The sequence below is a fragment of the Anabrus simplex genome, chromosome 2 (assembly GCF_040414725.1).
Source record: "Anabrus simplex isolate iqAnaSimp1 chromosome 2, ASM4041472v1, whole genome shotgun sequence".
Lineage (NCBI taxonomy): Eukaryota > Metazoa > Arthropoda > Insecta > Orthoptera > Tettigoniidae > Anabrus > Anabrus simplex.
Window position 1 is genome coordinate 606612496 of NC_090266.1, and position 12218 is coordinate 606624713.

At 40.8% G+C, this 12218-nt stretch overlaps 1 protein-coding gene across 1 annotated transcript in view; it reads right to left on the reverse strand.

Annotated features, from left to right (window-relative positions):
- The window catches only part of Ser (Serrate), a 499400-nt gene that overhangs the window by 394309 nt on the left and 92873 nt on the right, over window positions 1–12218 (reverse strand). The window contains exon 2 of the mRNA XM_067140991.2: window positions 250–561. Within this exon, the coding sequence (XP_066997092.2) occupies window positions 250–561 (312 nt within the window). The remainder of the gene's footprint in view (window positions 1–249; window positions 562–12218) is intronic.

Consider the following 12218-nt stretch of genomic DNA (forward strand, 5'->3'; position numbering starts at 1 on the left):
CTAGTCGCCCCTTATCGGTAAAGATGTATACAAGCCAGCTAATTTCATGTTATGAACTGTTTGCACACCGAGTTTGCCTGCGAGATCAGCATATACTATACACATTTAGATTTTTCAAACATTGAATAACCTAAAAATAAAATAAACCTATACATTATTTCTAGGTTGGTATGTTGTTTACAGCCATAAACAATACGTGCAGCTTAAAAACCAAGGAATAATTCAAAATATCAAGAATGTAGTACTCACCGTCCATCGAAAACTAAATGGTAACACTAGCGTACCATTGGAGCGATCAGGATCGGCGAGGGCGAAGGAGTTGCCTCCAAGGACTGGGCTGGATGTGTTTCCGAAGGAGCACGAACCGGTGGACGTGACGTTACTCTGGTACTCCTTGAGACATACGCGGAAGAAAGTGTTACATTGCCGCGGACAGGGCAGGGAGCGATCGCGGGGCACAGGCGAGCCTGCGGAGCCACAACACGCACCATTGGCCAGCTCCCCTCGAGAGTTGGAGATCTGCAGGATCTGCAGTTCAAAGAAGCCAGATCCTTGAACCACCTGAAAGCAGAGACATAATCATTAATATCGACAATATGTGCTCCATCCTTGTATCATTGGTATGCCGAGTCTTCTTATGACTCAGTAGCCGCAGCTGGAATTGCACCAACACTTTCAAGAAATATCTTTACTCAAAATTTACTCCACTGTAATGTTCCGAGGTACTTTCCATTAATAATCTATCTAATCACAGGAATACAGAACTGCACATAGTTATCAGCTGAAAAAGTTGCATCACATAAAGGTGCTCGCAGTCGCCGGCATTAACGGGATGACGTACTGTACATTCATGATGTACTCTTGATGTTCTGAATCCACGCTCAAACCCAGCGAACATGTAGGTGAGTCCATTTCTTTCGTTATATTGGAAAGGAAATGAAATGAAACATGGGCGTTTCACACGTTCGTAGCTATATATGTGTGTGTGTGTGTGTGTGTGTGTGTGTGTGTGTGTGTGTGTGTGTGTGTGTCCTCTCTCTCTCTCGCTGTCGTATGTTATATTATGTAAAATCAAAACAAAAGGGTGGCGTTACGGAAATCAGTCAATGGCAAATCCCTTGATCAGTTCTTTGCGAAATTTGATACCAATGTTCTGTCCTATGAGGAATGTCAGGATCCTGCGTAATGGGCTCACGAGTAGCATACAACCACGGTAATAGTCGTGCTCATATCTTAATCTTTTAAACATCTAGAATACCGTCGTTGCACCTGCGATAACCGCTGTGTGACGATGCTGTTGGAGAAATAGTGACCCGCAGCATAAGGTCTCTTTCAGAAAGAAAATTCTTTGAATTTTAATCGTACGATAGCCGAACCTTAGATGACAGATCCCTACCAGCCAAAATGATAAGCTGAAATATTTCATACAGCCGTTTTCGCAGGTGCAACGATGATATATAAAATTGATAGAAGAATAGTTCCTTCCATCACAGTTCAGTTGGCGAAGTGCTCACGATCCTCAGTTTCAAACGACCATCGGGCATAAGACTCACACATTAAAATCGTTAATAAATAAAACATCCAACGTTATAAACTTTAATCACTACTGATCTGCATTTAGGGCAGTCACCCAGGTGGCAGATTCCCAATCGAATGTTTTCCTAGCCTTTTCTTAAATGATTTCAACGAAAGTGGAAATTTATTGAACATCTCCCTTGGTACGTTATTCCAATCCCTAACTCTCCTTCTCATAAACGAATATTTGCCCCCATTTGTCCTCTTGAATTCCAACTTTATCTTCATATTGTGATCTTTCCTACTTTTAAAGACACCACTCAACTTATTCGTCTACTAATGTCATTCCACGCCATCTCTCCACTGACAACTCGGAACATACCACTTAATCGTGCAGCTCGTCTTCTTTCTCCCAAGTCTTCCCAGCCCAAACTTTGCAACATTTTTGTAACGTTACTTTTTGTCGGAAATCACCCAGAACAAGCCGAGCTGCTTTCCTTAGGATTTTTTCCAGTTCTTGAATCATGTAATCCTGGTTAGGGTTCCATACACTGCAACCATACACTATTTGAGGTCTTACCAGAGACTTGTATGCCCTCTCCTTTACATCCTTACTACAACCCCTAAACACCTTCATAACCATGTACAGAGATCTGTACCCTTCATTTACAATCCCATGTATGTGATTACCCCAATTATAATCTCTCCACCGAGCTTGATAGCTGCAGTCGCTTAAGTGCGGCCAGTATCCAGTATTCGGGAGATAGTAGGTTCGAACCCCACTGTTGGCAGCCCTGAAGTTGGTTTTCCGTGGTTTCCCATTTTCACACCAGGCAAATGCTGGGACTGTACCTTAATTAAGGCCACGGCCGCTTCCTTCCCACTCTTAGCCCTTCCCTGTCCCATCGTCGCCATAAGACGTATTTGTGTCGCTGCGACGTAAAGCAACTAGCAAAAAGAAAAGTCTCTGATTATATTAACACCTAGGTAGGCTACTTACAGTAAACCCCATAAGGAACTTTCACTCAATCAACACAGTAATCAAAACTGAGAGGACTTTTCCTATTTTTGAAACTCACAATCTGACTTTTAATCCCGTTTATCATCATACCATTGCCTGCTGTCCATCTCACAACATTATCGAGGTGATTTTGCAGTTGCTCACAATCTTGCAACTTATTTATTACTCTATACAGAATAACATCATCCGCAAAAGGCCTTACCTCTAATTCCACTTCTTTACTCATATCATTTATGTATACACATATAAGAAAACATAAAGGTACTGCTTTGAGGAATTTCCCTCTTAATCATTACAGGGTCGGATAAAGCTTCGCCTACTCTAATTATCTGAGATATATTTTTTAGAAATATAGCAACCCATTCAGTCACTCTTTTGTCTAGTCCAATTGCACTCACTTTTGCCAGTAGTCTCCCGTGATCCACCCTACTAAATGCCTGTCTATTGACCTAATATCAATTGTTTAATTTCAGGACGGCAACGATTGAATTATTCAAAATTTGAAATCAATAACTCACGGTGAAATGAGCTATTATCTGAAAACTTGGCTAGAAGGTTATTTTATATATATAGAAGTCAAATCCCTTAAGTTTACTTCCACGGCTATATACATTTAACATTAAGCTATGTACAATTAACCGGTAACCACGGAAACTGACGATTAGTTTCATTTGAGAAATCTCATTCACCAGGCTAATTCCCTGAATCAATGAATTTGGACGATTCAGTTTGAACAACGAAACTGTAAAAAACGCAGGACTCAGTGAAGTGATTTTCACGAAACTGAACACAAACAAGGCTCTGCACAACAGCCCTTACTTGTCTCCTATTTTTTGGACTTAAAATCTATAACTCTGGTTTGTACAGACAGAGTATTATCTAGTTTCATTTATTGAATTTCTATTGCGTATGCCATATGTCTAGCAGTTTGAAAGCCTTCCAGAAAGTACTGGGGATATATTCGAACTATTTTTTTATTGTTTACAATTTGCTTTACATCGCACCGACACAAATAGGTCTTATGGTGACGATGGGATAAGAAAGGGCTAGGAGCGGGAAGGAAGCGGCCGTTGCCTTAATTAAGGTACAGCCCCAGCATTTGCCTGGCGTGAAAATGGGAAACCACGGAAATCCACCTTCAGGGGTGCCGACAGCGGGGTTCTAACCCACTATCTCTCGGATGCAAGCTCAACGCTGCGCGCCCCTAACCGCACGGCCAACTTGCCTGGTATATTCGAACAATGAAATTGGTATCTGAAGATAATAATACTATTAATAATTTAATATGTTATAGGTTTTATGTCTCACTAGCTACTTTTACGGTTTTCGGAGACGCCTAGGTGCCGGAATTTTGTCTCGCAGGGGCAGGGCCATAGACAGGGGGGGGGGAGGGCTACTGTGGGTTAGACTCCCATGGAATTTATATAAAAGAAAATAAACATAAACTTACGATATACAAGTGAAAATCGACTCAATGCGTTGGCTCTTTTGAGCATCCACAGAGACATAGTAGTAAAGCCAACAGGTTTCTTGAATCTATTTTCTAAGAAGACCCGAAGGTTGGATTTTTATTGTAATTTGAACGTACAATTCGTTGTAAAACTGTTGACCTTGATTATATTGTTTTTGTTGTGTATGTTAATTTAAGATTTTGTAGTGTACCGGTACTGCAATCTGAATATCAACATAATGACACTCATGCATGCGCGCACCACACACGTGCAAGCAATTTCATTATGTCCTGTCATCATTTTGTAACTATAAACATTCTCCCTCCACCCGCCACCACCCCCATCGGCCAATCATGGCTACGCTACTGCGCAGGATTTCTTTTACGTGCCGGTAAATCTGTTGACACGAGGCTGACGTAATTGGGCACCTTTAAATACCACAGGACTGAGCCAGGATAGAATATGCCATGTTAAGAAATGATATTTTGAGACGCAAACAATGACATGACATATTTCTTACTCCGTCTGGTTCTATGCTAAGTATCTTGAATTCCAGTTTGTTCACACTCTTGAACGATATCTAAGTGCGTCTTTAATGCATTTTCTGAATTGCAGCAGGAAACCTAAATATTTAAATGCTCTTACCTCAAAATAGTAATTTTTAAGATTTCTTAGTGTTGAACTAGGACAGCGATAAGTTTCGTGTTCAATCATGTACAAGACAATACGTCGATTTCTTTATTTTAGTAATTTATTTTCGGTATTTAGTTTTCGCCGGCCCCACGGTGTAGTGGTAGCGTGCCTGCCTCTTACCCGGAGGCCCCGGGTTCGATTCCCGGCCAGGTCAGGGATTTTACCTTCATCTGAAGGGTGGTTCAAGGTCCACTCAGCCTACGTGATTGCAACTGAGGAGCTGTCTGACGGTGAGATGGCGGCCGCGGTCTAGAAAGTCAAGAATAACGGTCGAGAGGATCCGTAATGCTGACCACACGACACCTCGTAATCTGCAGGCCCTCGGGCTGAGCACTGGTCGCATGGTAGGCCATGGCCTTCGGGGCTGTTGAGCCATGGGGTTTGGTTTGGTTTGGTTTATTTTAAGTTTTCTTGGTTCTAACCGGAAGTTATCATGTTTTTCAATGCGATATTTTGCAAAAGAGTTATTATTATTATTATTATTATTATTATTATTATTATTGTGACAGTATTACGGCCTCTCCGTAGATATAGGCAAACCTTCTAACACCTGAAAGTGTTGAAGTCCCACTGAGGCAAGTTGATCTGAACTATATCCACTTAAATTACTGGTTCATTCTAGATGTCACTACTGGTGTGTTTAACTCAGTTGACAATTGTTTCTGTATTGGTGGGGGATACATAGTGGGCGATAGTCTTTTGTTTCTGTTTCCGATCATCGATAAAAGACGTACGAGCGATGCGCGTCGTAGACTGCGGATCTCATCATCACCTGCTCCGTGTGAATATACAGCTTAGACTAATAAGTTCAAAACGTTCTAAACCTCAATCGACCAGACATTATCGGGCCAAACTTGCTGATCTGGCCTCTAAGCGCGACTTCCAGCTAGCTTCAAACTAACAGGTTCGCCATCCCGTAACAGTCCCAGGATGTGAACATCGTAGCCGACCAGCTTGCTAGCGCCATTCAGGGTAGTGTTAAGAGTATAAGTCCAATTGTGCTTCATGAGACACACGATTGGATTTCCAACGAGTACAGTAGCTTGACCTAATCGATCAACGGTAACGCGCTAAACTTGTTGACAACGAATTGTTCGGACGACTAAATCAGTCAGTTAGTCGCAAACTCAGAAGTGGAAGAATGCCGTTTTGCTATTGGTTTTACATCGTACCGACTCAGACAGGTTTTAAGGCGACGATGGGAGAGGACAGGATTAGGATTGAGGCGGAAACAATCATGACCTTAATTAAGGTACAACCCCAGCATTTTTTTGGTGCGAAAATGGGATTCCACGCAAGACCATATTTAGTGCTGCAGACAGTTGGGTAGGATCCCAGCAACTCCAGAATGCAAGCTCACAGCTATGTGCCATAATCCACGCAGCCAAATCGCTCTGTCAATTCAAGTGTACATTTGACAGTTGCAGTCGGCATTTTAAGGTCTCAAACTATAATGTAGTGTCAGCACAGCAACAACAATTCTACTTCCAAATGTCAGTCCAACTATATCTGAAGATTTTTCCAATGCACAAACAAGCACTTTCACATTGAAGAAGCCCACATAAAAAGGAAGGCTACAGAAGATCAAACCTATAAGAAAGTTGAACTTAGTGGAGAACCAACCACATCTACGGAACACCTGTATTGTTCAGTGAACCTTCGGCCTACAATGTTATAGTCAACGAAAGAAACTATATTGTACTAAAGTAGGCCTGAAACAGAAAACAATCCAGATAATTTCGGAAACCATGAGTAATTATAGCGAAGCAAAAACATCATATTTCTACTTTAAAAGAAACCATGTGATAATCGAAAAGTATAACTTATAGCTTTTCAGTGTATCGAAACGTAACGCTATTACATATATGTAATAATGAGCTATTATAATAGAGCTTTAATGATAATTAATTTTTACAGGTATGTTGCAGTGTTACGTTTCGTTAGACTGAAAAACTATAAGGTATATTAACTCAGCCGACACTGAGATGGAATGGCTTCATTCGTAACAAAAATAAATCAATTGAAAAATGAAAAGAATCTGAGTAAAATCAAAGAACTGGCTGAACAGGGTGATTTAAAAGCAAGTTTTTGACTTAGTAGATTACTGCTCTCCACAAGTAAAATAAAATATTCTGTGATAATATTATAAATATCCAACAAATCATTGACAGCCTACAGGTTCCTAAGCGCTCTAAGCATTTTGCACCCACCACACCAGAAAACATTAAACATCGACAATTCCAAAGAATAGACAGGAATTACTTCTTATGTACGAGCTCCTATGATTGAACAAAATAAATCCTAACAAAACGAAACTGAAACTCATCACAGATGAGACAGCAATAAAATACAAGCTAATCTGTGGCAGGAATTTGGACATGCTTCTAAGAATGACTGATGTAAAAGGAGATGCTGCCAATATTGAAGACAAGCTAGTCAATTGCTATGCATAGTGTTCAAAGGTCTTTTTTTAAATCATCATGCTGTCACCCAGTTGGCAGATTCCCAATAAATTGTTTACCTAGTCCTTTCTTAAAAGATTTAGAGGAACTTGGAAATTTATCGAACATTTCCTTTGGTAAATCATTCCAATCCCTAATTCCTCTTCCTTAATTTGCCCTCTTTATTTCTAATTTTATCTTTATAGTATGATATTTCCTATCTTTAAAAGCTCCACTCAAGCCTAATGCCATTCCACACCATCTCTTCACCGACAGCTCGGAACATTCCGCTTAGTCGAGCAGTTCATCTCCCTACCCTCTTCAGTGGCACGCCCGAGAAATTCTCGGGTTGCGCACGCTTGCTCATAACGTCACCGCCCGAGAAGTTCTCGTTTAGCTGCAGTGTTCATTTCGCGATCGCCCAATAATTTCTCGGGTACTGTAATCTCTTTGGAAAATGTTTTCCAGCATTCTCAACATATGGCGGGAGGATTTCCAGCTGTATTCATGATATCTCTGGCCTAAAATATGCCTTATCTTCTCTACTTTACATATACAATCTCTGGGCAGCTGACGAGGTAAACAGAAATGGCGAGCGCGAAACGGAAAAGATGTTTGTCTGAAGACAAAATAAGGAATTACATCAAAGATGAATCTCTAAGTGACATTAGTATTTCTGATAGTAGTGATAATGATTCTTCGGATGATTACCTTCTTATTATTTATAGTGAAAGTGAAGAAGATATTACGTCAGAAGCAAAGGTGATGGTAGGAGATGTTGAATATACATTCGTGTGAAAAAAGTGTGAGCCTGGGGATAATGTGCGATATAATATAACTCCATTTACGGGAAATCCTGGTGTGAGGGTTGGATTATTACCAGAGGTGAGTGCGATTGACTGCTTTGAACTGTTTCTAAACGGATGAAATAGTAAATTTGACAGTGACCGAAAAGAAATTCGTAGGCCCTGTGCTAAAAGTAAATAAATAAATCTCCGCATGCAAGGGCACAGTTTTGGAAAGAAACAAACTCTTCCGAAATTTGGCAGTTTATTGCGTTATTGTTGTTGGGAATAATACAAAAGCCTGAAATAAAAATGAATTGTTAACAGGACAGTATTCTCAAAATACCAATATTTTATGAAACCATATCACAGGCCTACTGTAAAAAAAAGCGTGTAAATAGAGTGTAAAGTAAGTTTTTATTAACCTTGAATAATATATTAACGTATTCCCTTAATAATTGTTACTCATTCCTTGCTTCCTGAAAATAAATAATTTCCTCCGAAAAAACCTCACTTTCCGGCACAGGAGGTCTGCCAGAACCTGCCACTGAAGGGGCTACTCCCAAGTCTTCCCAGTATACTCTTTTGTCGGAAATCACCCAGAACAAATCGTGTTGCTATCCACCGGATCTTGTCCGGTTTTCGTATCAAGTAATCGAGGTGTGGGTCCCATACAATGGAACCATCCTCTAACTGGGGTCTCACCAGAGACCTGTGTGCCCTCTTCCAAATACTCTCATAACCATATGGAGAGGTGTGTAACCTTTATTTACGACCTCGTTTATGTGATTTACCCAACGAAATATTTCCTTATATTAACCCGTAAGTAGTTACAGTGATCCCGTGAGGTGCATTCACCCCATCAACACACTAATTAAAAATGAGAGGACTTTTCGTTTACCATTATACCATTGTCTGCTGTCCATTTCACAACATTATCAAGGTCATCCTATAACTAAATTACTACGCTATACAGTATAACATCATCTACAATAAGCCTTATCTGTGGTTCCAGCTATCGCTTATATACATAAGAAAACATGAAGGTCCAATAATAATGCCCTGCGGTCATTACAGGATCAGATCATTCTTCACCTACTCTAAATCTCTGAGTTCTACATACAAAAACGTAAGATCGCAAAACATGAGCAGGGATTTTAAGGTAAATGATAACACTGTAATTCTAGAACAAGTGAAAAGCAGTATCACCTATAAAAATGACTGATAAAGACATTCATTCAAAGTATTAACGAATAATATTTTAGATGTAGATCGTGTGGACTGTATATTCTCACGAACAGTTTAAGAAAATACTTATGTATATTGTATGTATACAATTGAATTGACACCAGACACCATTCTATGATCAGTTGTAACCTTACTGATGCAAATAAGTTCACACGAAGGTATTTTAACATGATATTAAGGAATTATTTGCACCACAACCAAAACGGACCATGAGCATTATTAAAAGTATGTGGTTTCTTAGTAACTATCGTAAGTCGCTACATATTAGCGAATAATCACAAGCGCTTAACATAAATTCTATGTTGAATATAGGAAGACATTTAAAACTTGGGGGCCGATGACCTAGCTGTTAGGCCCTTTTAAACAACAAACATCATCAGCACCAAAACTTTGTCTTACATTAACGATCCTAGCAGGAGAGCCGATAACTATAACAAGCGACTCCACTTCTCGCCTCTCATTTACTGGGCGTCCGGCTCCATGGCTAAATTGTTATCATGCTGGCCTTTCGTGCAAGGGACCCAGGTTCGATTCCTGGTCGAAACGGGGATTTCACCTTTCATTTGTTACTCCTACGGCTCAGGCGCTGCGTTTTTGTGTCGTACTCGGCATTAGGATTCATCTTAGGTAGGGCACATTCCTCACAGACGCGCAGGTCGCCTATACAGCGTCAACTCGAAAGACCTGCATCAGACTTCTCCGGAGGCCACAGGTCATTATTATTATTTACCGGTCATTTACAATAACATAAGCAACGGGCCATACGGTCGCGCCAACTTATGCGTTCTACTAGCTGAGCCGCTCCACTTGGATCAAAATACTTAGGCATGTTTATGATTTAATAACACCCATGTTAAGAACTTGAGAGATTTTTAGGTTTGTATTTTGTTCCGTGTATTTTACGTCGCACCGACTCAAAGTCGTATGGCGAAGATGGGACAGGATTGGAAAGGAAGCGACCGTGACCTTCATTAAGATACTGTTCTAGCATTTGCCTGTTGTGAAAACGGGAAACCACGGTTCAAACCCACCATCTCACAAATGCACGCTCACAGCTACGAGACCCAAATCGCGTGGCCAACTCACTTTGCTTTTCAGGAATGTAATTGGAATCAAGATTCGGATAACCGCTATTACTGCATATTCGTACCTTCTGTAATTATCGGACCTGAATCTCTTTCAGATAAATTTGTCGGACTGAACTAGGCTTGTGAACTACTGGCTTAGAGCAAGTTGCTGGCAAGGGTGCAGCTGCTACCGAGGGTTGGGGGAGCGAAGCAATAAAACAGCAAATGTACTTAATTCACGTGTGTTCAGCGTACCGTATTGTATGACCTTATCCGTGCATGTGAATACAAACAGTAATTTACCAGTGTGCTGTATGGACACCACAATACAATCTTCGATGATTTCCTGTGGCTAGGAGCAATGTAAGTGAATTAAGCATCTCAAGGTAAAGCTTGGCTGGGGAATATCACAGGAAGTTTCCTTTGCGTGAGAACTGATAAATTAATTCCAGATTTGAACCCTTCACAGAATTTCTTATTTAATCATATAGAAGTAATCTCGAGTGTTTACAGGTTTCTCAACATCTATGTCATCTCCTTGAGACAACGTGTTACTTCTCTCAGAAAATTTCGAAAAATCTATAAGGTTCTAGATAATAAGGAGGTTATCCTAATAGAACAAATCTTGGCTTGAACAAAGGTGCGTGGGATCAGAACATATATTAGAGTTACATGTGGTATCATGGAAGCTATTCTAAAATTACTGGTATATAACACAGAGCGCAAATGTTCCAGAAAGAGGAGAAAGAAGACAGGAATTTTCAATCTTATATCTGACTAGCAGTTACCCGCGGCTTCGCTCGTGTGGATTTCGTAATTTGATAAATGTAATCGTTCCTCAGTACTGTACCAAGACATTATCTGAAAATCCCTAAAGTATAAAAAACCTCACCGAAAAATTGTGTTTAATTTACACCAGAAAGTCTTTGTAAACCACGTTTGTGGTATCGCCTATTGAAGCTAAGATGACCATGCGACATAGAACTGTACATGTGAGAAACAGCCGTCCCTCAAGTCGAAAAAAATACATGTTTCTTTATTTTTAAAAGAGATTCCAAATACCTATTTCCACGTCTGTAGCATCTTCAGTTTTTTAGATATAAGTATCCTCATAAAATAATTCAACCCCTTTATCAGTCCTTCTACGCCACTCCACTCGGTTATAATAATGAAATTAAATCAACCATTGACAACCTCAGCGAATCACTGCTAAGCAAACTAGCACTCATGCTAGAAGTGCAAGTGAAACAATCGGAAATAATGACGGACCAGCTGAAATCTACTATGACCCAGCAAACATCAATAGGGAAGGAATCTACAACTGCGAGCAAACAACCGTACTTAGGAGTTTCTCAAAACCATGCACAGGAGACGAGAAACACACAAAACATTGCTCATAGCCCGACCCAAAGCCAAAACCACACTGTTAAGAGAGCAAACCAGCAGCGTGCTACGAGCAACCACGGACACACAGGGCACCAGCTCCTGGCACAAACGTAACCATTACGGTACAGGAACAGGAAAAGGAAGTAGCAACCTGAGAGCCGCCGAAAAACTAGCATGGTTCTACGTTGGAAGACTAGACCCCACCACTACAGAGGAAGACATAAAGAGCCACCTCGCAGAAAACGGCATAAAGGACGTTCGGGAAGTCACGCCCTTAAACTCCAAAGGACAGAACAAAGCCTACAGGCTCGCAGTTCCATTTTCCGAAAAGGAAACCATGGAGGACCCATCGTTCTGGCCCGAGAGGGTAACTTTTCGCCCCTACAAGTTCTAACAGTGAACTAACCAACCCGACCGTCAACACCAGCTCAACACTCGACAACGCCAATCGCTCAGCTCCCAACAGAGACAGAACTTACACATCAATCCAAACGATGCTATGGAACGTTGAAGGACTCAGAACGCTACTCTCCAGAGATGCAATCACGAATTGGGACACATACGACATCGTAAGGCTTACAGAGACCCTCGCCACAGAGGGAATTGACATC